At 18.9% G+C, this 26,702-nt stretch overlaps 9 protein-coding genes across 9 annotated transcripts; 1 reads left to right on the forward strand and 8 right to left on the reverse strand.

Moving 5' to 3' along the window:
• Nucleotides 1–397: 397 nt before the first annotated feature.
• On the reverse strand, nt 398–1,662 carry PRELSG_1112700 (pyrroline-5-carboxylate reductase, putative; the record flags this gene model as incomplete). The annotated part of the gene is made up of 6 exons (XM_028677390.1): nt 398–450; nt 529–961; nt 1,038–1,103; nt 1,183–1,257; nt 1,322–1,452; nt 1,644–1,662. The coding sequence occupies 6 exons, from the start codon at nt 1,660–1,662 to the stop codon at nt 398–400; spliced, it is 777 nt and encodes a 258-aa protein (XP_028533784.1).
• Nucleotides 1,663–2,642: 980 nt separating this feature from the next.
• PRELSG_1112800 (pyrroline-5-carboxylate reductase, putative) lies at nt 2,643–3,942 on the reverse strand (the record flags this gene model as incomplete). Its single annotated transcript, XM_028677391.1, has 6 exons — nt 2,643–2,695; nt 2,818–3,250; nt 3,331–3,396; nt 3,468–3,542; nt 3,611–3,750; nt 3,924–3,942. The coding sequence occupies 6 exons, from the start codon at nt 3,940–3,942 to the stop codon at nt 2,643–2,645; spliced, it is 786 nt and encodes a 261-aa protein (XP_028533785.1).
• A 1,012-nt stretch (nt 3,943–4,954) lies between these two features.
• CCT4 (T-complex protein 1 subunit delta, putative) lies at nt 4,955–7,037 on the reverse strand (the record flags this gene model as incomplete). The annotated part of the gene is made up of 3 exons (XM_028677392.1): nt 4,955–6,397; nt 6,483–6,613; nt 7,022–7,037. 3 exons carry the CDS (start codon nt 7,035–7,037, stop codon nt 4,955–4,957), a joined length of 1,590 nt encoding a protein of 529 aa, XP_028533786.1.
• Nucleotides 7,038–7,925: 888 nt separating this feature from the next.
• Nucleotides 7,926–11,948, forward strand: PRELSG_1113000 (U3 snoRNA-associated small subunit rRNA processing protein, putative; the record flags this gene model as incomplete). The annotated part of the gene is made up of 4 exons (XM_028677393.1): nt 7,926–11,229; nt 11,326–11,402; nt 11,534–11,623; nt 11,790–11,948. 4 exons carry the CDS (start codon nt 7,926–7,928, stop codon nt 11,946–11,948), a joined length of 3,630 nt encoding a protein of 1,209 aa, XP_028533787.1.
• Nucleotides 11,949–14,595: 2,647 nt separating this feature from the next.
• On the reverse strand, nt 14,596–15,350 carry PRELSG_1113100 (conserved Plasmodium protein, unknown function; the record flags this gene model as incomplete). Its single annotated transcript, XM_028677394.1, has 4 exons — nt 14,596–14,651; nt 14,764–14,828; nt 15,009–15,062; nt 15,172–15,350. 4 exons carry the CDS (start codon nt 15,348–15,350, stop codon nt 14,596–14,598), a joined length of 354 nt encoding a protein of 117 aa, XP_028533788.1.
• Nucleotides 15,351–15,926: 576 nt separating this feature from the next.
• On the reverse strand, nt 15,927–18,416 carry PRELSG_1113200 (DNA helicase, putative; the record flags this gene model as incomplete). Its single annotated transcript, XM_028677395.1, has 1 exon — nt 15,927–18,416. The coding sequence occupies one exon, from the start codon at nt 18,414–18,416 to the stop codon at nt 15,927–15,929; it is 2,490 nt and encodes an 829-aa protein (XP_028533789.1).
• A 914-nt stretch (nt 18,417–19,330) lies between these two features.
• On the reverse strand, nt 19,331–22,159 carry PRELSG_1113300 (conserved Plasmodium protein, unknown function; the record flags this gene model as incomplete). Its single annotated transcript, XM_028677396.1, has 1 exon — nt 19,331–22,159. One exon carries the CDS (start codon nt 22,157–22,159, stop codon nt 19,331–19,333), a length of 2,829 nt encoding a protein of 942 aa, XP_028533790.1.
• An 814-nt stretch (nt 22,160–22,973) lies between these two features.
• Nucleotides 22,974–23,342, reverse strand: PRELSG_1113400 (dynein light chain, putative; the record flags this gene model as incomplete). Its single annotated transcript, XM_028677397.1, has 1 exon — nt 22,974–23,342. One exon carries the CDS (start codon nt 23,340–23,342, stop codon nt 22,974–22,976), a length of 369 nt encoding a protein of 122 aa, XP_028533791.1.
• Nucleotides 23,343–23,991: 649 nt separating this feature from the next.
• PRELSG_1113500 (glutamate--tRNA ligase, putative) lies at nt 23,992–26,331 on the reverse strand (the record flags this gene model as incomplete). Its single annotated transcript, XM_028677398.1, has 7 exons — nt 23,992–24,610; nt 24,738–24,809; nt 24,898–25,023; nt 25,119–25,420; nt 25,487–25,571; nt 25,668–25,754; nt 25,916–26,331. 7 exons carry the CDS (start codon nt 26,329–26,331, stop codon nt 23,992–23,994), a joined length of 1,707 nt encoding a protein of 568 aa, XP_028533792.1.
• Nucleotides 26,332–26,702: the final 371 nt, after the last annotated feature.

The following is a 26,702-nucleotide window of genomic DNA, read 5'->3' on the forward strand; positions in this document are numbered from 1 at the left end:
ATTTAACTATATAATAATATTTTACATATAACAACATTTATTTTATTTTTTTGTTTTGCAAATATGTAAATACACATTTTTGAATGTGCAAATAAAATTAGTAATTTTTTTTTTATTATTTTCTTTTTTAATTGTTTAAAAAAAATTTATATTAAAGTAGTATGATATCATTATTTTTTTTTTTTTTTTTTTTTGACATTTTTAAATATACTATAGATTCATAAGTTATTTTACTTTTAAATAACTTTTTTTCTTTTGAATTGTTTTTTTTGTTGAGTTAAACTATGAATTAAAAAAATTTTTTTTTTTAAATTATGAAAAAATAACAAATAATAAAAACATATAAAAATGTATTTTACACTTTATTGAAAAAACTGATTATATTTTCCTTGATTTTTCATTTACTCATTAACTTTGATTTTTCACATGCTGCATCTACAGCATCAATAACTACATAAAAAAGCATAATACATTATATATATATATATATATATATATTTATGTATATATAAAGTTATATATATTTACTTGCATATTTGAAATTATTTTTTTCTAAAGTGAATAAGCCTACAGACGTAGTACCACCGGGTGAACAAACATTGTCTTTTAATTGTTGGACTGATAAATCAGATAAATTAATCATGTGAACGGAACCACGTATAGTTTGCAATACTAATTTTTTTGATAAATCTCTTGATAATCCATTTTTGACACCTGCATCAATCAAACTTTCTATGAATAAGTAAACATAAGCAGGTCCTGAACCAATTAGAGCTGTTGCAATATCCATATCTTTTTCTTTTATTTCATATATAATTCCGCAAGAACTGAAAATATCTATTATATACTTTTTGTCAATATCACTCACATTTTTATTTACACAGAAAGTAGAAGCACTTTTACCAACTAAACAGGGAGTGTTAGGCATAACCCTTGCTACTTTATTATTCTGTCCTACTAACTATATATAAAAGTAAAATACTTATATATTTCGTTTTTATATCTCAAAAAAATATTCATTTTTCTTTTTTTTTTACTTGTTCTAATTTTTCAATTTTTATCCCGGCACAAATGGAAATTAATAATTTAGAAGACAAATAAGGCTTAAAAATATATATATATATATTTATATATTATTATAATTTATATCTGCATATTTTTATATTTTTCATTATAAAATACCCCAATATCTTTTAATATATTGGAAACGATATCCGGTTTAACGGCACAAATAATTATATCACAAACACATATAACCTAATTAAAATTTTATTTTTTTAATTTTTTATATTTTACACTTATTAAAATAAATTTTTTTTACCTCTTTATTTGAATTTAAATAGTTGAATGTATCATTTTTTTTTGTTGGTTCATGATAATAAATATTTTTTTTATTAATTATATTATACTTCATTATTCCATTTGCTAATGCAGAACCCATTTGCCCAAATCCTATAAAACCTTTTTAAAAAAAAAAAATGCCATAATAATAAGGTTAATTTAAAATGTAATATTCTTTAAGAATTTATAATCTAATAAATTAACAATGATGTATTATATGTGAATAAATTAAAAAAAAAATTTAATAACAAAATTATTAGTGATGTTAAAATAGAAAAATTTGAAAAGCTGAAAAAATTCACCTAGTTTAATGTTTTCCATTTTTATTTTTTATTTTCTTTTTTTCACTTTTTATAAATTTCCCAGTATCCAGAGATCAAAAAGATGTATATTGTTAATTCTTCAATATAATTAAAAGATAATTATTGTTAATATTTCCTGTAATTTAAACAGAAATTTTTATAATTTAAGAAGAATATATATCTTCGTATCAGTTTATATATTCTTTAACCTTGAATTATATATTTTTTTTTTTTGTCTGACAGGATTAATTTTTTTATTTTAGAATTTTATATATTTTGTATATATATATTTTTTTTTTATAAAAAAAGTGCGATACAATTGTTTAGTGTACTGAAAAAATGTAGTACATATTAGTCTTATATTTAAAAAAAAAAAAATTATAGTTTTATTTATATGAAATAAATGGATATTTATTTATAATTTTTCTTTTAATAAAAAAAATTTAAGGAAAATTAATATTAATTTTTTGACTTATTATATTAATTACAAAAGCATAATACTAATAAAATTAATATAGGCAACATTTAGTAAAAGAAATATATAAAAATGAAAACAATAAAATATATAAAAGAAAACTTTTATGAAATAATCTATAGTATTTCAATAAAGTATAAACAAATACTTTTTGTTTTGTGAATATCTCGTGATAACTAATGAATATTGTAATTTTATGTTTTCGGATATTTCTTGATTATGCACTATAAATATACTTTTTCTAACATTTATTATTTATAATACTATACCTTTATTATATATATATATATTTTGATAACAAAATCCTTATTCTTTAAAGTAAAAATTTGTCTTTTAATTATTAAAAAATTAATTTTATCTAATTGATATAAAGTCTTGATTTATTAATTTTTTTTTTTAAATAATATATATATTTAAAATTATTTTGTTTTAAAGGGATATTTTTATAAATTTTGATTTGAGCTAAATTAAGTACTTTTTATGCTTAAATATAACAAAAAAACATTTTTATTAATTTTAATTACTCATTTGAACATTGTTTTTGATTTTTCACAACCAGCGGTTATAGCATCAACAACTATAAAGAAAAATACATAATATATATATATATATATATATATATATATATATATACAAATACGAATGTTACATTTTTACATATATATATATATATATATATATATATATATATATATATACTTGCAAATTTAAATTGGTTTTTTTCTAAAGTAAATAATGCTTCTGCTGTAATACCACCAGGTGAACAAACATTGTCTTTTAATTGTTGAACTGGTAGATTGGATTCTTCAACTAATTTAACAGAACCATATATGGATTTTAAAATAAGTTTTTTTGATAATTCTCTTGATAATCCATTTTTGACACCGGCATCAATTAAACTTTCAATGAATAAACATACGTAAGCAGGACATGCACCAATTAATGATGATGCAATGTCCATGTCTTTTTCTTTTATTTCCTGTATAATCCCACAAGAGCTAAAAATACTTATCACATAGTTTTTATCAATATCATTCACATTTTTATTTACACAGAAAGTAGAAGAACCTTCACCTACCAAACATGGGGTATTGGGCATAACCCTTACTATTTTAACATTCTCTCCAACTATCTATATAAAAAGAATTTAAAATAAAAATATTAAAAGAATATTTCTTTTTATTTTATTTTATTTTTTTTTTTTTTTGGTACTTGCTCTAATCGTTCGATTTTTATTCCAGCACAAATAGAAATTATCAATTTCTCTGATAAGCAAGTCTTAAAAATATATATATATATATATATATATGTATATTAATGTATGATACAAGATTATTTTTCTTAAATACCTTAATATCTTTTAATACAGAACAAGCAACATCTGGTTTAACAGCACATATAATTATATTGCATTCACGAGCAATCTAATTAAGAAAAAAAAAAAATTTTTTTTTTGTTTTAATTTAATAAATATTGAAATAAATATTTTTACCTCTTGATTAGAATTCAAATATTTGAATGTGTTGCATTTCTTTGAAGGCCCATAATAATAAATATTTTCTTTTTTAACGATATTAGCATTAGCTATTCCATTTGCTAATGCAGAACCCATTTTTCCTAGACCAATAAATCCTTTAAAAAAAAGAAAAAAAAAAAATTATAATTGCAAAATTAAATAAAATATTGAAGTATTTGAATAATTGAGAATATTATAAATTTATAAAGGTGATGATTAAGTGGATGCATTAAAATTTTTTTTCAATAAAAACATTTTTATAAAGTAAATGAACATTTAGAAAAAATACCTAATTTAATATTTTCCATTTTTGTATAATGTTTTATATTAATTTATGTTATTGTAATATTTTTTTCAATTAGCTATATTTTGGATATTTAATAATAAATATATTTTATTTAGGTTAACTAAAAATATATATTTTTATATTTTAATTATCAAAAGAGCTGCTTCTAATATTTTATATTTAAGGGATGTTTTTTTTGGTGTAAAACATAAAAATGTACATTTATTTAATACACTTTTTTCATTTTCACAAGTTTGGATATTTAGAAGAAATTATTTTTTTTAATTTTAAATTACAATTTTTTTTTTTTTTAAGGGCACGCTATTATTTAAAGAGTTAGAAGAATTCATATGGAATCTTCTTATATTTAAATATATGAACTACTATTTTTATATTAATAAACCTCATGAGTTAACATTCATATATATTTTTTTAAGTTAAAAAAAATTTTTTTTGATTGAAATATATGAAATTAATTTTTTAATTTATTTTGTTCATCATAAAAAATATTCTGAAAAAAATATATATATGTAATAATGAAGAATAAAAATATAAATAGAAATAAAAATAAAGGAAAATAACTTTATAAAATTAATGAAAAGTATAAAAGCAAATTTTTTACAAAATTATTTATAGCATTTCAACTAAATATATATGAACAATTCTTATTTTCAAAATATTCAGGGTCAATGATAAAATAAGAAGAATTATACTTTATAGAATTTCCTTTATAATTATTATTTATATTATATTAATAATATATATATATATATATATATATATATATATGCATTGAACAATATATATTTCCTTTTTTTTTTTTTAAAAAAGAGATATTAAAAAATATTTTATAGAGAATTAGTTTCTTTTAGATGAGTTATTTCACAAGAATTTGTATTTTAATGAAAATTATAAAAATTTTTTTTTGTTTCATTTTACATACACATTTTATCAATATTTACCAACTTTATATTTATATATATATATACTATAAATTATTTATTTATATATTACTTCTTCATTTTTCTTAATGTTTATCTGCAAATGACTGTATCATCAATTTTAAGAATCATCATAACTGTTTCAGTGGCCAATTTAATTGCTGTTGATGTAACTAATAAAGGCTGTATGACATGTTCATCAATCATATTAGAAATAGTACCTGTTCTAATATTTATTCCATAATATTTATGGCCTTCTGCATGCTTGTTTCTTAATTCTGTAACAATATGAAGTGGCGATAATCCTGCATTTTCAGCTAAGGTATATGGGATTAATTCTAAAGCATCTGAAAAAGCTTTAACACATATCTGTTTGGAACCTTTTAATGTATTAGCCCATTGATATAATTTTTGAGATAATTCCATTTCAGCTGCTGCTCCACCAGGTAATATGGCTTTTTCTTTAATTAAACTTCTAACTACACATAATGCGTCATGTAGTGATCTTTCTGCTTCATCTAGCATTAAATTATTAGACGCTCTTAATAAAACAGAAATGGTATTTTTTGATTGTACTCCTGTTATTTTAACTATTTCTCCATATCCTATAGATTCTGTTACTACACTTTCTGCATAACCCAATTTATCAGGAGTAAAATAATCTAAGCTGGCTACAGGAATACAATTACAAGTTTTTGATATAAATTCTATATCTTCTCTTTCTATATCCTTTATAACCATTATTTTTGCTTTTGCTAAAAAGTCTAATGCTAAATCATTTACAGAATCACGTAATATACTTTTTTGTATTAATAATAAGTTACATCCTGTGCTTGCTATTTTTTTTATCATTTTGCCAATTATTAATCTTTCTTCTCTCAACAATCTATCCATACTATTATAATCTTTTACTACAACTGTATTATCCATATCAGTTTTCGGTAAAGATAAACAAAATTGAATCAAACCAATTTTTGCCTGGGATAAATTTTTTATTCCATGTGCTCTTTTGCTAATTTTATTACTTGTAAAAATTAAACCATCTACTATTTCTGTATCTTCAATTGTTCCACCTAATTTTTTTACAATTCTTATATTATTGAGATCAACATTTGTATCTTTGTTGATATCAGTAATTTTTAATATCACATCAACAGCTATTGGTGCTAATAATGAAGAATTGTGTGAAACTACTTTTGAATTTAATGATGTGATGGCACTTTTTATTAACATATTTTTATCATTTAAATCAACAGGTATAGCCATGTCTCTTAGTATTTCTTCACTTTTCACAGATGCCTCAAAAAAGCTTTCAGATATTTTTTGACAATGAATATTTCTATCTAAAAGAGATTTACACACATTTAAAAATGATCCACACATAACAACAACTGAAGTAGTGCCATCTCCTGCTTCTACATCTTGAGCTTTACTAAGCTCAACTATCATTTTCGCTGTTGGATGTGCAACTGCCATTTCTTTCAGAATGGTTGCCCCATCGTTTGTGATTATAACGCCTCCTTTTCCATCTTCAATCTATTCAAAAATAAAAATTAAATTACATTTTATTATATATTATATTTATATATATTAAATTTATATGATAAAATTGTTTGTTAACCATTTTATCCATTCCTTTAGGACCCAAACTAGTTCTTGTTACATCAGCAACAGCCTTTGCTGCTAAAATATTCATTTGCCTTACATCACTTTGCTTTTCATTCCTATTCAAATTTTCAGTGTTTTTATGTTCTGAAAAAAAAAATTTTTATTTTTTTTTATTTATTAAAAATATTCTTAAAATGCATACAATATTATATATAAGAATACTCATAAGATATTAATCAAATTATATAAAAAATAGCATACAACTTTTATAAAGATATATATTAAAAAATGGATAGAATAAAAAAATATATAGAATATATCAAATTGCATAAAGATAATAAATATAATTTATAAAATTATATATCTAGAAGTTATTCAAAGCATTAACATTTTTTTAAAATTATATATATAGAATAATTAAAATCTAGTAATACATCAAAATTCATTTTAATTTAAATATATAGAAAAATAAAATTTATTATAAAAAAACGATTGAAAATCATGTAAATTTTTTTTTATAAATTTTTTTTATTTTTAATATGCTGTTTTTACTTGCTACTTCTGCCATTCTCAGTATTATATAGGATTTATGTTTTTTATATAAATAAAAAAAAAAAAAAGAAAAAAAGGGGAAATTATTTAAAATATTTTAAGACTAATTATAGAGTTTTTTTTCATACAAAAAAAAATTATGCAGAAGAAAAAAATAAAAAATTTCTAATTATTTTCCTTATTAATTCAAAACAAAATTTAAAAAAAATAAAAAAAGTTATATATATATATATATATATATATATATATATAAATGTATAAATTAGAAATAAAATATGTAAGTAAATGTATTTTCTCTAGCTTCACTTATTTATTTTATTTACATGTATATATACATATGTATTCAAAACTATACAAACAATTTTTTTTCATTATGCTTTTTTTTTTAGCTTTGAATATATAATTTTAATTTTCGGTTCTTTTTTTTTTTTAAATTATATTAAATTTTCTTATAAATTAAAACAACAAAAAAAAAATAAAACAAAATAAAATAAAAATAAAATAACAAAATAGTTTAGTAAAAATGTTAAAACATCTAAAAAATAATATATATATATATATATAAAAAAAAAAAAAAAAAGGTAAGAGCATTAAATAAAGCAATTATATAAAATTAAAATCTTAGCATATTTCAATTAAAAAAAAGTTACTTGTTAAAACACAAATATTCACATTTGTAGAAACATTTTTAATGGCATTAAACATTCATTTAAATTTTCTTTTTTAATAATCTTTTATATATTTGTATGTAACTTCTTTTTGCCTCATTTTCAATAGTTACAATGGTTTGTAATTATTTTTAAAAATTGTAATTTACTTTCTCATATAAATTTATTTATTTATTTTGTTTTTTTAACCTTTCTTTTTCTTAAAAAAAAAAAATAAAAATAAAAATAAAAATAAAATGGGAGTTGAAAAAAATATTTGTATGCCTTTAAAACTTAGTGATGTTTTTCATGAAGAAAAAATTAAAAATGGAGATTGTAATGATAAAAATTTAGATAAAGTAAAAAAGGAGGAAAATAAAAAAAACAGTAAAAGCATATTAAACAAATATAAAATTACTGAATTTAATAAAAATGGAATTCAAAAAATACAAAAGAAAAAAAAATTTCATAATGAAAATATGAAAAATGAAAACTTAAATTTAAGTGATAAAGAACCAAAATTAGAGATTGAAAATGATAGTGATAATAATAATACAGAAACAAATAATGAATATCATTTATCAGATTTAAATAAAATAAAAAAAAGAAAATCACATAATCAAAGTAATTTATTAATTGCTAATGGAACTACTGGTTTAGTTGTACATAATGGAATAATGTGCTTATCTATAAAAGGAATTCAACCATTTATTATCACAAGTATTAAAAAATCTTTTTGTGTTTATGATCCTCATAAATTAAGAAAAGCATATGCATCTGAATATTTTTCAGAGGATATTAAAAATTTATACTGCGATAATGGTTATGTTTACGTAATTTTTAATAAAAAAGTTTACAGAATTAATGAATATGGTAAAAAAAAGATTTTTTATAATTATCATAAATATAATATTGTTAACATTTTAACTGTTTCTAACTATTTATTAACATATAGTAAAAAGGAAATAATAATATGGAATGACAGATATAATGAAAACGACTCTCTTGTAAGTGATTCAAATGATGAATTATCAGATGAAAATGAAAAAAAAAATCAAAAAGAAAAAGGAGATGAAGATAACATTTCTGATGATTTTAATGATAATTATGATAGTAGTGGTGACGGTGATAATACATATAGTCAAAACGAAACAGATAATGGAAATGTAGTTTATACGGATGAAGAAAAAAAATTAAGAAAAAAAAAATATAATTTGAAAAATAACGAAAAATACTACAAAGATATTTTGGTAAAATCAATTGAATTATTTGATAATAATTCAGATATTGAAATAAAAAGTATTATTCATCCAGTGGGATATATAAATAAAGTTATTATATGTACTAACGAAAATAAATTATATTTATATAATATTAATAAAGAAAAGATAATTCACGAATTTAGTTCGATAAAAAAATTAAATTTAAGTGAACAGAAACACATAAAAATACTATCAAAAACATTAGTAAACGAGGAAATTTCTATAATTACATCTACTAATGAATTATATATAATTAACATTGAAAAAGATGAAATAGTTTATTCTAAAAATATTTATATGGATAATGATTTTGTTAGTTGTGTAAATTTTTATAATTATAAATACAATGATGAAACAAATTTAGCCATTTTAATAGGAACAGAAAGTGGAAAAATATTAATGATCAATTCAAAAAATAGTCAATATTTTATTAAAAGGGATGTTCATGATTATATAAAAAATATTTTGATATCTCCACAAGGTTATATATATACAAGTGGATATGATAATAAGATTAATTTGTTAAACTTAAATAAAAGCTCATTTACCTTAGAAATCATAAAAAAGAGGAATAGTTGCATTGGGGCTATTAATAACATCAAATATTTAGATGATGAAAATTATAAATTAATAGTATCAGCAAATATGCCTAATAAAAAAGAAGGGAATTTATTTATCATAAGTCCACATAATCCTGAACAAAATAAAGATTTTTCATGGAATAAGAAAATAAATATATTAAATAAAAAAATAATTGATTTCGATATAAATATAAACAGACATTATGATTGGAATAATATATTAATTTGTTTAGAAAATTCTGATCGTGTATATTTAGCATCTTCTTACAAGAAGACTGTATCAAATGAATATTTGTTATTACCTTTTGATATAATGAATAAAGAAGAAAAGGAAATAGAAGAAAATATGATTAAAAAAGAAAATGAAAAAAATAATTTAGGAGAAGTAGACACTTCTCTAAATGAGGATTATAGGATATATGATGATTATAAAACTTACGAAAATTTTCATATAAAAAAAAAAAAACATGCAACAAGTGTACTAATATCTTCATGTGGCCATGTAGGTGTTGTTGGTTACAGTGATGGAGAAATTCATTCATTTAATATTCAATCAACAACATATAGAAATGAATATAAATTAAATAAATATTCATTAAAATCAAAAGCACATAAAGATGGTGATATATTAAAGTTATATTTATATGGAGTTAATTATTTTGTATCTGCTTCTAACTCAAAAGAAGACACTTTTTTAAGGGTATGGGATATGTATACATGTGATTTAATATATTCTTATAATATTAAAAATGAATATAATAATATAACTGAAGATATAAGCATTATTTCATATTATCATCATAATATACTTACTGCTGTTTGTTTATCAAATAATTATACCCTAATTTTAGATATTGAACAGAAATGTATAACTAGAAAATTTCATTTTTCTTTTCCAGTTACAAATATTATATTTAGTAAAGATAATAGACTTATTTTTTTTGCATTAAGTAATAATACTTTACTAATATATGAAATAATTTCACATACCTTTATAGACTATTTATTATTCAAAAATGATATTGTTGCCATGGAATACAATGATATTTATTTATATACTGCACATAAAAATAGTTTTAATTTTTTATATTGTTTTACAAATAAAAATTTATTTAACAACTGTAACTACTTGATTAATGATTACAAAATGTTTAATGCAATACCAATTGAAGAGTTCTCTGATTCAAATGAAGAATTTCATTACAACACTACTAATATAAAAGAATTAATTAACATGAATGATGATATTAACGATATGGATGATACCTTACTCTTAAATGAAAAAGGAAATAATGATCTGTTAAATAAAAATGAAAAAAGTGATTATAAAGATTTAATGAAATCATATACTTCTAAAGAAAACCAAATTAATAAAAATTTATTAACTATGTCAGGCTTTAATATATCAAAAATAGCTTACTTGATATTTTTAGATAAAATAAAAGAAAACTGTAGAGTAGAAGAAAATATTAAGAAAAATGAGGAAATTCCATTTTTTCTTAGCGCTAAGTTAAATAATGATATAGAATATACAGATAATGATGAAAAAAAATTTTTAGAAAATATCACTAACAATGATTTTGATAATAATGAAGAAAAAAAAGAAAATAATAACGAACAAATTGTAAAAAGTAAACATATAACTAAGAGTAATGGTATTCAAGTACACTCCTCAAAATTGCAAGAAATTTTAGCAAAGAATGAAGATTCTTATATTAGTAAATAATAACAAAAAAAAAAAAAAAAAAAATTATTCACAATAAAATATTTAACTAAAATATATATATATTTATTTTTTCTTTATATTTTTTTAGATGTTTTGAAATACTTAAAAAGTTTATCTCCATCAGGAGTACATTATAACATATTATGTTTAAGCACAAAAAAAGAGGTTACCTTTTTTTTTTTCTCTTAATTTTATATATAAATTGAAATTTTTACATATGTATATCAATTATTATATTATTATGTAAATATATATACATTAAATATTGGCATATATATATTTTTCTATCTTTTTAGTTGGAAAATATGATGAATTTTTTTATTTATCATGTTAAGTCAAATGACAATATAGATTTAATTCAAGCATATATATTAATTTTTTTAAAGGTAAGAAATATATATTTTTATTATTTATAAGACTTAGAAATATACGTTACATATATATATATATATTTTATTTTTTTAATGGACTTAGTTTTATTTTAAAATATATGCATTAATATGAATATACACAGTACAAAAATAATTCATGCTTTAACTTTTTTCTCTGTAGGTGCATGGTAAAAAATTAATGAAAACAAAAGAACAAACACTAAGAAATACTATAAGTGCTCTGCTTCAAGAAACACAAAGAAGTTGGTCAAATATTAATTTTTTATTTGAAAATATTATTTTTTTTATTAAGTTTTTGACAAATATACAATTAGAATAATTTAAGAAAAAAAACAATATCATTTCTCTATGCATAAATATATATGTGAAATATAGTTTTTTATTCTTTTCTTTATCTTAAATTAGTTTTTAAGCAAATATATTATTTTCATAATTCTAGTTAATTTTAATCATTGAGAATTTAATAGTTAAATCTAAAAAAAAATTAGAAAAAAAAAAATTTTAATTTATAGGCTTAACAATGTGTATTTTTTTTATTAAGATTTGATTTTTCATATGAATGTTATTCATAAGTACAAAAATTTTTTATGAAAAAAACAGTTTGTTATAATTCTCACAAGGATAATGTGTCTATATTTTCTTTTTTTTTTATTTTTTTCTCCTTTTTTTGTTTTGTAGAAATATTATTTTTTATTAATACTAAAAATTTTCTTTTATAATTTTCATTTGATTTTATATTATTTTTCTAAAAACATTATTTTTAATTAAAAGAGATATTTGAAAAAAGAAAAAACTCATTCTATCTTTTAATTTTTTTGATATCTTTAATTAATATTTTCTAATAATTCTTCTTTTTTATTTTATGATATATATATAGATTATTTTATTTTTATTTTTCATTAGATAATTACGTTAGTTGAAATTCTCTTTATACATCATTTTATATTTTCTTGGACATAAAAATAAATTAAGGATAAAATAATTAACAAACCATGAGTCAACTCTGTTTATATTACAAAATTTCGCGATTTTTCTTTTGTATTTATTATGTTATAATTTTTATAAAAACATACTTGATAATTTTCCTAAGCTAATATATTATTTTAAAGATCTATATATTTCCTATAACAATACTAGGTTTTTTAAGCTCAGTTTTTTAATAACTTTTAATATTTTTATCATTATAGATTTATTTTTTTACAAAATATCTTACATCAAATGCATATATTTTAAGGTCTATAAGTAATAATTTAATTTTATATAATTATTATGCTTATAATTATGTGTAATAGCGGTAATAAAGTCGTATAAAGACTTTATATATCATTGAAAGAAAATGAACTTTTAGTTCATAATTTATTAAAGATACTAAATATAAATGTTTTTTTTTTTTATTATTTTTTACCCTTTTTATATTCTACTAATGTTTTTATTTCAAAATACTATGATGCTTACTCTTTAACATAAAAATTGAATATTACTGTTAGTTTCATATTGTCTTTTTTTATGTTTTTTATTTATTTTCTTCTTTCATAATTTCTAGAATTGTGAAATTTTTTGAACTATTTTAATCCTTTCTTCTTAATGAGAATTTTATGCTAAATGGTAATTTTTATTTGAATTGTGAATTTTTTGTTTTTGATATATTTATTAAAATAAATAATGAGAAAAATATTATATATAAAAATAAGAGCTATATCTAGAAATATTAAAAGTCTCCCTAATTAATTTATATCTATAAATATAATAATAGAAATAAAAAATGAAATATATATTTTTATTTTTTTATTATTAATTCTAGTAAAGAATTACTAACAAGAATACATAAAAAAATAATATCAGCAATAAAATAAAACCTTTACACAAAAATTCTTATGTTTTTGAAACAGAAGTTACAAGAATAATATAAATGGTGAAGTATATCATATATTTAATGAAAAATTAACAAGAATAGGACAGACACATAGTGAGAATACTTTATTTTTTATTAGCAAATCTAATAATTAGTAATTAAAAACAAGTGTAAAATATTTTTAATGGTATGATAATACATTAATTTAAAAAAGGAGCATATTCATAAGAATAAAATGGAATAAAAATGTTATATAATAACAAAAATTGATACAAATAATATATGAAATAAATAAGTGAATTATTTAAAGATTGAAAAAAAGAAAATAATATATATTTAAAAAAAAATATGAAAAAAATGGTAAATAAAAACAATATTAAAAAAAAAAAAAAATGATAATAAAACTCGTAGAAAGAGTGAAAAATGAATTAAATGAAAAGAGAATTTTTTTGCTATATGAAATTGCAAGAAATAATTATAACAATGATAAAATGGCATAGACAAATAATAAGTATATGATAATGGTAAAAATAATGTTATATTAAAATAAAATAATTAAATATAAGGAGATTTATTAATAATAAAAGTATTTCTGCTATAATTTATATGTGTATAATATAATTAATAAAATAATACTTATTTTATTTTTCTTCAAAAATGTTAACTGTGAGAGTAAAAAAAAAAAAAAAAAGGTAAATATACATTTTTATATATATTATATTAGATAATTGAGAAAAATAAAAATATAATTTGAAGAAGTATGATAAAGGAAAATTATATATTCATTTTTAAATAATTATAATTTGTATAAATTATACATATTTAAATGATTTTTATAATTTACATATATCCTCTACATAAATACATTTCAGTCACTTAGGGATATTTCCTATTCATTTTTTAAATGTATCCTTATTTATCCAATATTCATATCTTTAGAAATTTATATCTAAATATATATACATAAATGATCTCTATAATTTAATAACATATTCTAACTATATAACGACAATGTCTTTTATAAATGTTTGTACATAAGTAAAAAGTGTTATAAAATAAAAATATATATCTTATTCCTTTTCTTTTCATTTCTTTCTTTTTTATTTTTTTATTTTTAAAAAGAATCTTCGTGATTTTCTAATAAATTTGTTCTCATGAAATTTTGATGAACTAAAAAAAGAAAAATTGTTTTTTTTTTAAAATAGTAAATGCAAAGGTTATTTATTTAAAAAAATGTATATTAATAGAAAATACTATTTTTTTTTTTTTTCTTTTGTTTTACGTTGTTGTTGATCATTGTCGATTACTCTTTGCATTTCTAATAAATTATAGTACTCTGGGTTAAACCTAAAATTATCAAAATTATTTTATTATATCAAAAAGAAAGAAAAGAAAAAAAAATATAGAGTAAAAAATAATAAAATAACAATAGCAAATAAGACGTTATCAAAAAAAGAGTAACGATAAATAGATATTTAAAAAAAAAAAAAGAGTAAAAAAATAGAATAAAAACAGAATATCATATACTTAAAAACTTTGGAATTTTGCATTTCTATTTCAATTAATGGCTCTTCATTATAACTGTATACAAAAATAAAAGAAAACAAAATAAAAATTTTTTTTTAAATATTGTAAATTATTATTATATTTTTTTTTAAATTTTATTTAAAATAAATTTTTTATTTTTAACTCTATTAATTCCAATGTGTATTCTAAATTAAGAAATTTATCTTTTTTTTGTTTCGCTTCAATATGATGAATCAATTTTCTACAATTATCATTATAAGTAGAACAAGGATTATACTTTATTTTAATTTTTTTTACGTAAGCTAAAAAATTTACTTTAGGAAAAAAATTAAATTTAGGCATTATTAAAAGATTAAAAAAATAATAAAAATAAAAAATAATAAGTTATAATAATTATGAAGTATGGAAAAAAAATAAAACTAAAACAAATACAAATAAAAATTAAAAAAAAAATGTATATTATTTACAATGATTTTAAAAAGAAAAAAAAAAAAACTTAATAATGATACACAATCACACTTTACACTAAAAAAAAAAGTAATAAAATAATTCATGAAGTAAATAAAAATATTTTAAAAATAAATTTATGCAATTTATGTAAAAAAATTTTTTTTTAAAAATATTAGTATGTAAATATCATATTTAAGAAAAAAAAAAAATTTACGTATATATTTACGCATTTAAAAAGTTATTTTATTATTTTTTTTAAAGAATATTTATTTAAAAAAAAATTATTCTTTTCATATAAATAATCTTAAATTATTTTATAAACCTATAGTTTACATAAATTTGGAATTTAATTACTATGAATATCACCAAAATAAACATAAGATATTTTACGTACATATATATATGTGCATTAATAAATGGTGATAAATTTATATTGACACATATATATATATATTATATATGTGTACTTTAAATTATTTCATTTTTAAATTTTTTGTTGAAAATATTTGGTGAAGTGCTTGAAGAAGAATCTTTAATAGGAGAGTTATAAGATCTTTTTTTTTTTGAATTAATGTTGGATTTCTCAACAGATTTATTAAGAGGCTTGAAGAAGTCCCTTATATCTTTATGTTTTTTATTATTATTACCATTACTATCAAATGATCGAAATTCGGAAGATCTTCTCCTGACTTTTGGTGTATTAACTAAAGAAGACGGATATGATTTATTATGATCATTTGTTAAATCAACCATGAACTCATCAAATTTATTTACCTCTTTTACATTTAATGAATCTTCCATTCCATTTAATGCAGTGGTTAAGGTATTCCATTTTCTATTAATAATTTTCCATACTATTTCATCAATAGTATTTTGTGCAATCAAATAATGGATATTTACATTTTCATGAGTAGTTCCTATTCTGTGAGCACGATCTTCTGCTTGTATTATTTGTCCTGGAACCCAATACAGTTCACCGAATACTACTGTATTAGCTGCAGTTAAATTTAAACCAATACCACAAGCGGTTAAAGACAACAATGCAATTTTTATGTCTTCATTTTGTTGAAAGCTTTTAATATACAATTCTCTCTTATCCATTGAAGTTAATCCATCAACACGTATAAATAAAGTCTTTTTTTCTTTTAGAAATTCTTCTATTTCATCCATCACTAGTTTGTGGTGACAAAATAATAGAAATTTGATATCGGCGTCAATCAAATATGAAATATAATCTTTTATAGCCTTCACTTTGGCATATCCTGTCATTTTAAATAAGTGAGAAATTGATACATTTTCTTCTTCACCATCCTCTGATTTTGAATTATTCATTTGTGAAAAATGAACTTCATCAAATTCATCTATACTAGTATTTTTTTTCATTTCTAATTTTTTATAATAAGTTAAAATTTCACTTAATTCCTTTGGTGGTATTTCTACAGGTATTTTAGATCTCAATTTTTCAGGTAATTCTTTCAGTACATCTTTTTTTAATCTTCTTATCATTATTGTGTTTGTTAAAAATAAATGTAATTCTTCTGTATGTTTACATCCAACATACTCTATTTTTCTTGTATATATATTTTTATCTTTAAAGCAGTATCTATCACAAAACTCATGATAATTAAATAAATTTGGTATTATACTAGAAACTTGTTCATACAATTCAGAAGGCTTGTTTAATGCAGGAGTTCCAGATAACAAAACACATCTCTTCGCACCTTTTATAATTGGTGTAATAGCTTTAGTTCTTTTAGAAAACGAATTTTTTAAGTAATGAGATTCATCACATATAATACTCTTGTATTTGTTTTGATATTTATCATTTTTCGTTATTAATTCATAAGAAATTATAATCATTTTACAATTAGGAGGTATGTCCGTTTTACCACTTTTAACAACGCATATATGATCTTCACTTATTAAATGAGATAACCATCTGAGAGCTTGATCTTTCCATTGAAATCTAATTGAAGAAGGACAAACAACAATAAAAGGCCAATCATTATGATAAAATGCCATTAAAGCTAAGGCCTGTAATGTTTTTCCTAATCCCATTTCATCTCCTATTAATACTCTTCCATTTTTTTTTAACCCAAAATAAACTCCTTCTCTTTGAAATTTTTTTAATTCGGTACTTAATTTTTCACCTAATAATACATCTAATTTATCGTAATGCTCTTTGGTATAACTACACATAGTATTTGTCAATATATTTGCAGTCATTTCACATATTTTTTTAGGTTCTGAAAATTTGGCATAATTTTTAAAACATTTTAACAAAAAATTAGGTATTGTATGCACACCACCTAATATAGTACATTTTTCTTTTAAATTATTCAAAATATATTCATATTGATCTGCTTCAAATGTAATGCAAGAGTAGTTATTAATTTTCTTTATGGTAGGATTAAATTCAGATATTATTTTAAAAAGTTCCTTAGATATAAAATTTTTAAAACCTACAAATTTTCTTGTATTATTATCTTTTTGTACTATTTTAAAATAGTCCTCATTAAATATTTCAAATGCAACTATTATATCTAATTCTATTTTTTCTTCTTTTTGGTTGTTACTATTACTTATTTGATTCATAATACTTTGTTCAAAATTTTTATATTCACTACTGCTCATTTTATCTATAATTTTTTTTTCATCATTATTTATATTTTTATTTTTACCGTACGAATCGTATATATTTCCTTTATCGCATAAGTTATTATTTTCATTTGTTTTTTTTTTTTCAAACATAGTACATATATTTTCATTATTTGATTTCTGACTTTTTATATTGTTGTCATTTTTTTCACCTTCTTTTTGTAAAATATAATTTTTAAATAATATTAATGATCCTGTAGGGTTATCTAGCTTTTTAACCCATGATACATATGACTTATGTTTTTCATAAACTTCTTCAAAACTCTTTCCATTATATTTCCCAAAATTAAATATTTCCATATTTTAATATTCTTAATTTTTTTTTTTTTTTTTTATATAAAGTATTTTTATTTAAGAGCACATTTAAAAAAAATTTGAAGATAATATTTCTATTTTTTTTTTTTTTTTTTCAAAATATTTATAACCATAAATACATTTTTTTTTTAAATTTTTACATTAGTATTTAATATAATTTCAATGTTACTTTTTCTTTAATTTCATCTATAAGTTTTAAGACATATATAACTCATATAATAATTTATAATATATATATATATATATATATATATATATATATATGTATATATATATACATGGAAAATAAATAAGTAGAAAAATTAACTTTATATTTTAAATAAAATTTATAATAATCTTTTTTTGAACCATTTATATGAAAGCATTTCATATTTATTATTTTATCTTATTTTAATTCATTTTTATTTTATGCTATAAAAAAAATTGTTACTTAAATCTTCTAATATTAAACGAATCCATATAAAAAAATATTCAATTTTTTTTTTTAAATAAATTTTTATGTAAAATATATTATCAAAGTTAAAATTACTAAAAATATTTTTATGTTAAAAAAATACAAAGAAGACAAAAAATAAAAAAAAAAAAAAATCAGATATATTTCAAAGTAAAAATTTATAAAAACATATTTGTTATAAATATTTAAAAAATACATTTTTATAAAAAATAATATAATAAAAAAAATTTTTAAAACTAGGAATATAAAAAACTACAAAAAAAAAAAAAAAAGAAAAAAAGTTAAATGTTACGTTTCTTCTCAAATAGAATAATATGAATACAAATAATATATAAGAAAGTGCCTATTTGGATTTTTTTCTGAGGGAATAAAGAATACTAACCAAATAATAAATTCTTTTTTTTTTTTTTTTTTACAAACTTTTAAAAAGTATAATTTTATAATTTTATTTTATGAATAAATCACATTCATTTAATTTATTTTTAATTTGTGAAATGTCTATATTCATAAGAATTTTAAAATCTTGATATAATTTCTTATGCAATTTTTTAGATAGTACATAAGCTAATAATAGTGGTTCTTTAAATAAATCCCTATTTTTCTTATATAAATCTAATAATCTGATATAAATAATTTTAGTAAAAAAAAACTTATAATGGTGAAATACATGCCAGTAGTATACAGTAGATACACAGTAAGAACCCAATTGTAAAACTAAAATATCCTTTTCAATATAATTTTCTGATAAATCACAAAAATGTTCACAAATATCCTTCATGACTAAATTTATACTATTTTCTTCACACTCACCTTTAAAATAAAAATTATAATTATAATTCAGATTTCTTCTTTTTCTTTTTAAACGTCTTTCTTCTATCCTATTAATATATCTGTGTGCGTTAAATTCTTCATATTCTTTTAAATGATTAAGAATATATTTTTCATTGCGTAAAACTGCGGTGTTGTCACAATTAGAATTAATAATTTGTAAAAAACTTTTTCTTCCTTTTTCATTTTGATTTTTTACAAACAATTTGTTTGAATCTTTAATTTTCTTCATTTTTAATTCATCATTTTTTTCATTTTTTAATATATCCATTGGATTCGAGAAGTTGTTGAAGTATAATTTCCCTAACCATTCAAACTTATTTACTCTCATAAAATTAAAAAAACAATTATTCCACAAATCAGTTGAGTTATAAAAAGGTTTAATAAAAAAAACCGGACAAGCATAATTTAGCTTTCTGCTACAACAGGAACAACATATTTTATTATATTCTAAATAAAATATAAATATATTTGCATAATTTTTTAAAATATTTTTGAAACTAATTTGAAAAGGATGAGACTCGAACTGATCCCTTTTTGATAAAATTTTATTTTCAATTTTTTGTATACAACGATCATAATAATTTTCTGATTTATTTTTACTTATTTTACATATCATCTTTAAAAAATCATAATTACTAAAATTTTCTTCTTTCTTTAAGAACTCATAAATTTTTAACATATCATCATTTAAAATCTTATACATAAAACTATCATTAATATCTTTCATTATTTTTTTTTTAAAGCTCTCACTATAATTGAATGCATACTCTTTTTCTTCTTTAGAGCTTCCAAATATATCAGATTCACATTCTTCATATTCATCATTATCTTCATCCTCATAATCACTTTCATCATCATATTCATCGTTATTTTCATCGTCATAATAGTATTCTTCCTCCTGTCTTCGTTGTTCCTTTTCTTCTTTTTGTTCTCCTTTTTCATTTTCATTTATTTCTGATTTATTAACTTCAAATTTTCCATTGTGACTTTCTTTTACAAATTTCTCGGTATTACTTATATTTGCATAGCTTTCATTTTTTTTGTTAATTTCTTTATCAGATAAAAAACTACTGTCACTTAAGATATACTTTTTTTTTTTTTTGTTCATTTTATTACTCTTAATTATAAAATTACTAGAATAATTTCGATTATATGTCTCTTCTTTATTTTTTTCACTATCAGAATCATATTCAAACAATTTTTTTAAATTCTTTTTTTTTTTTTTAATCTTTTTTAGATTTTCTATTGAACTATTTGATTTGTCATAATATTCATCGAGAAACTTTTTTTTTTCAAATTCCTTGTGAATATTTGAATAATTTAATTTTAATAAGTCTGCTATTTTTTTAGTATTTTCAGAAACCTTAAAATAATTTATATTATATTTAAAGTTAGGGGATAATAGAGATAAAGCAATAAATTCAATATATAATCTAATAGATTTTTTTATACTTAAGGAATTAAAGTTAAAATAATCGTTATCTAAATTTTGTTCATTAAATATTTTTAAGTGTAATGCATATTCATCAATTCTTTTTTTTTTTTCACCCATATCATCATAAGACAAATCTGTCCCATGTGAACTTTCATATAAATTTGGATAATCAGAAACAGAATTAGAATCTTCATTACTTGATATTATTTTTTTTTTTTTTTTCATTTTCCCATTAAAGCTAAAATATGGATCACTTTTATTTGACTCATTTTCACTAAAAATATTTGCATTTGAATCCTTTTTATAACTATTTTTGTTTAAATGATTTTTATCAAAACTATTTCTGTTTGAATAATTTTCATTACATTTATCTATTCCTGTATCATTTATGTCAATACTGCTCTTACACAAATTAATGTCTGTTATATCATTTTTAGTATTACTTGAAATAAAATTGAATAATAAATTACTTTCTTTTTCATTATATATTTCTGTGCTACTATTTTCATTTACAAAATCTTTATTTAAATATTTTTTTGAACATAAATGTTCGTTAGTTTGTAAATCATTATTTTTTTTATCTGTAATAGTTGCATTATTAACCTTGTTTACTTCAATAAAGTCATCTTGTGCATCATTAGATAAAAGTATATTTTTATCATTATAAAAATCATTTTCATAATTCATTTTTTCTACGAAATTTTCCTTTTTTAAAGTATTATCTTCACTGAAACTGCTATCACTAATTATTTTTTTTTTTAATTTTTTTTTTGAATTTGTTACTTTTTCATTAAACTCAATATAATTTGGCTTATTAGAGTTTTTTATATTTAATACTTTTAATAACTCTGATAATTTTTTTTTTCTGTGATTATTTACACATTTTCCCATGTTTTTATTAGCTTCATTATATGCATTTAATATTGTTGGAACTTCAACATAATCTTTATTATAACAAGCTTTTAATTGCGTATTTTTACTATTTATATTTCTCTTTTTTAATACCATCTTTAAAAAATATTTCTTTGAAATATATCAACTTGATCATCCTCTTAAAAACTGTATAATTTTTTTTTTTTTAACTTAAAATTTATCTATGGTCAATTAAATTTTTTAGGAATGCAATAAAAATCTTCAAAAAAACATTTTAATATTATAATTTCACGGCTAATATTTCAAAAGAAATTTTAAATAGTTTTATTAGTTAGTGTAAAATAAATAATACTAGAATACATTAAATCAGAAAAAGATATATTTATACATATATTACTCAACAAAAAAAAAAAAAAAAAAAAAATATAGGCAATATTCATAGCATTATAATAATATGCTATTTGATTATAATACTATTTTATAAGCCGTTTGAAAAAGAACAAAATGAATCCTGTAAAAGATCAATTAAAATTTCATATAATTATAGATAATTTTATTTTTTAAAATTATTTTGAATATTAATATTTTTATTTGAATGTATGCAAAATATATTTAAAAACTTCATGTAAAGAAAGTTATGTTTATGTAATTTTTTTTATATTCTATAAAAATATTTTTATTCTTTGAAAATAACACATCTTATTATTCCTATATTACTTGGAGAAGTTTTATAAAAAGTATATATATGAAATTATTATTTTTTAAAGAAAAAATATGGAATTATTTATTTTCCCATTTTACATAGTAAGATATATTTGTTATAAAAATAAAAGATGCATTACAATTGAATTATATCGAAAAAAAAAAAAAAAAAAATTACTTTTTATTGTTTATGGGCTATTTATAAATAGTTCATAAAATAATTTTAAAAATTGTATATATATATATATCATAATGATTTATATATTAAAATAGTTAATTTTGTTAATTTATGTTGAAAATAAATCATACAATTAAATTGATAGTTTATAGAAAAGGCAAAATTTTTTCCAACAATGCATTGCCATGAACCTATATTTTGATTTTTTAAATTATATATGTCATTTGAGCAATTTTCATGATTTAAATTATCTTTATTTAATATCTCGTCATTTTCACACTTCATTTTTATTTGACTTGCTATATCCTTTTCGAATTTATTCTCTTTAATAGCTTTTAAAGTTATTCTAGATATTTTTTCACAATTTTCGTTATTCATACATATTCCTTTTATCTCAAATTTTGATGAATATTTTTTCACATCTACTAATTCCATCATTTATAAAGAAAAAAAAAAAGAAAAGAAAAAGAAAAGAAAATTTGTTATAGAATTTTAAATAAAACATATATAAACAATATTTCAATACAATAAAAGTATATGTAAAATATTTTTATATTTAATGATATAATAAAAAAAACTTAAAATTTCTTTTCTAAAAATAAAAAAAAAAATAATAATAATAATATTTCAAATAATGAATAAAATGTTGTAGAAAAGAAACAGTACTAATGTTATATAAACAAAAATAATAATAATAATAATAATATTTTTAGAAATAAAAGTAAATTAAAAATATAGAAACGATATCATTAGAAATAATAATAATAATAGTAATAATTAAGGATATAAAAATAAGAATGCTAACAATATATATATACTTAATATGTCTATAAACTCTTATAAAAAAAAAAATACTTTTTTAAAGTTCATATGAAAACTATTAAAATTATAAATATATATATATATATATATATATATATATATATGGATGTCTAAAAAGCATATTTGATTTATATAATAGTATTATAACTTTATAAAACATAAATGTAAAAATAATTAATATATAATAAAATAAACATAAAAAAAAAGTTATAAATGTGTATTTTAAACATAATATATCTAGTAAATAAATAAAAAAATTTTTTTTTTAAATATTATATATTTCTTTTATATATAGAATTCTTCTTTTTAGAGAGAAATAATTTTGGATATTATTTTTTTTTGCTGATATCCAAATTTTTGTTAAAAATATAAATGGAATTCCTCTATTTTGAAATGTTAAAAGAAAACGAATTTTTAATAAAATTTCTTTCTTTTTTAATTTAGTATTTTTTATCATATCTCTAATTAATAAATCAAAATCTTTTTCAAAAATATATTCTAAATTATCATCATTCTCGTACTTTTCAAACCAATAATATAATAAAACACTGATATTTTTTAATATTGTGTCATTTTTATCTATGCAATTTTCGGAATAATTATATAATATAACATTTAAAATATTTTCTTGTAATTCTGCATAAGTATGTACATCATTTTTAAAGATATTTATACATAATTCAACAAATTCTTTATTTCCATTTTTTAATATTTTATCATTAATTAAATATTCTTCTGCTTCATTTATATATGTTTCAATGTCTTGCTCTAACAAATATTTTTTATTCATCCATTTTAATTTTTTTATATCAAATACAACTGAAGATTTATTTAATAAGTGTATATTGAAATTCTCTATTAATTCATCCATGGTATAAAATTCTCTAAAAATTAAATATAAGATTCCAATTTCAGAAATGCACATATATACATACATATATATATATAATTTTCAAATTAGTATAAATATCTATATAAATTAAATATTTTATTATTCAAATAAACTCTAACTTTTTAGAAATGCTTCCCCACCCCAATGTAGCCATATAATTAATTACGCATTCTTGTTTAAATCCTCCTTTCCTAAAAATATAATATGTATGTGTATTTTTATAGTAATACATATTTGTAATATCATATATGAATTAAACAAAAAAAAAGATAATCAAACCTTAAACTTCTAATTAAGCATTCATTATTCCTTTTGCTGATCTTTTTTTTTTCTGGAGTTGTTATAACCGGTATATGAGCATAAAATGGAATATTAGAATTTAATGATTCTAATATTAAAATTTGCCTAAATTATTCAAATAGTATTTAAAATAATATATTAGCAGAAAAATTAAAAAAACAAAAGAATTCCATATATGTATAATATAAGAAATGCCTTACTTGAACGTATTTGAAATGTGTTCAACACCCCTTATAACATGAGTTATTTTCATTAGATGGTCATCAACAGAAGCTGAAAAATTATATGTTGGCAACTTATTACTTCTCAGTATAATAAAGTCTTCATTAACAACATCCGTAATATTATTTCTTAAAATATCCTTTAATATAATTCTTCTGTTGATTGGTGATTTAAATCGTATGGTGTATAATTTATTTTGTTCTAAATATTTTTTAATTATTTCATCACTTAAATATCGACATTTTCTATCATAAGTATACTTTTTTTTCATCATTTTTGCCTAAGAGAAAATTATAGAAGCTTTCATTATTTCTTTATTAATAAGATTACAATAATTTATTTTTACCTTTTCTTTTTTTTCATTTAATTCATTTTTTGAACAAAAGCAGAAATAAGCTTTTCCTTGTTTGACAAATTCATGAGCTATTTTTCTATAAAATAATTTTAAAAAAGCATTTATAAATTTCAACATAAAATTAATTTTTCCTATATACATGTATCATTTTTTTTTTTTTCTTTTCTGTTACCTATAAACTTCTACTTTTTCAGATTGCTTATATGGTCCAAATAACCCTCCCTTATCTGGTCCTTCATCCCAGTTTAGTCTTAACCATCTTTCAGTATAAGCAAAATAAAAAGTTAAAATTATTAAAAAATAACTTCGCATTATTATGGTTATTCTTTTTTTTTTTTTAATTTATATGAATTTATTAATTTTAGTTTTAAATGTTATGCATATCTTATATATTAAATATCTAAAAAAAAATTTAAATACTTTAAGTCATTAATTATTTCACTTAGTGATTCTCTGGTATTTCTTTTTATGTCTGTATCTTCAAATCTTAATATTAAAACTCCTTTCATTTGTTTTGATAGAATATAATTATATAAAAAGGTTCTACATCCTCCAATATGTAAATAGCCAGTAGGACTTGGAGCAAATCTTAGCCTTGGTTCAATTTTAGGAACTTCATCTTTTGTATCAAAATTTTTTAAATTATGTTTTTTGTTATATTTAAGTATGCTCTTTTTATTATTTTTTAAAATAAAACATAATTCATATTTTTTATTATCAAATATATTTAAGCAATAATCTTTTTGTTTTATATACAAAGAATGGAAAAAACTATTTGCTTCAATTACAATTGTATTTATTATAATAAAGATAGTTAAACAAAAATAAAATTTCATATTTTTACATGATAGCCTTTTATCTCATAAAAAAATTTACTAAAAACTTCACTAGTAAATTTAAATCATACAATTTATTTTTGCTATATAAATTTTCAAAGTTTTAAATCTTTATCAAATGAAATAATTTTTTTTTAATATTATTATACATATTATTATATGTAAATCTTTTTTTCTTTTTTTTATTCATTCTTATCACAATTTCTTTCAACATTGCTCTTTTTATAATAACTTATTTTTTCTTAAAGGAAAAATAAAATGAATGAACTTATTAAGCATTAAAAATTAAATGATATTATTTTTTTTTCTTTTATTCTTTCAATTTTTTAATGTAATTAATAAAAAAATAATACACTGTAATAAAAATAAAA

The sequence above is a fragment of the Plasmodium relictum genome (genome assembly GCF_900005765.1).
Source record: "Plasmodium relictum strain SGS1 genome assembly, chromosome: 11".
NCBI lineage: Eukaryota > Apicomplexa > Aconoidasida > Haemosporida > Plasmodiidae > Plasmodium > Plasmodium relictum.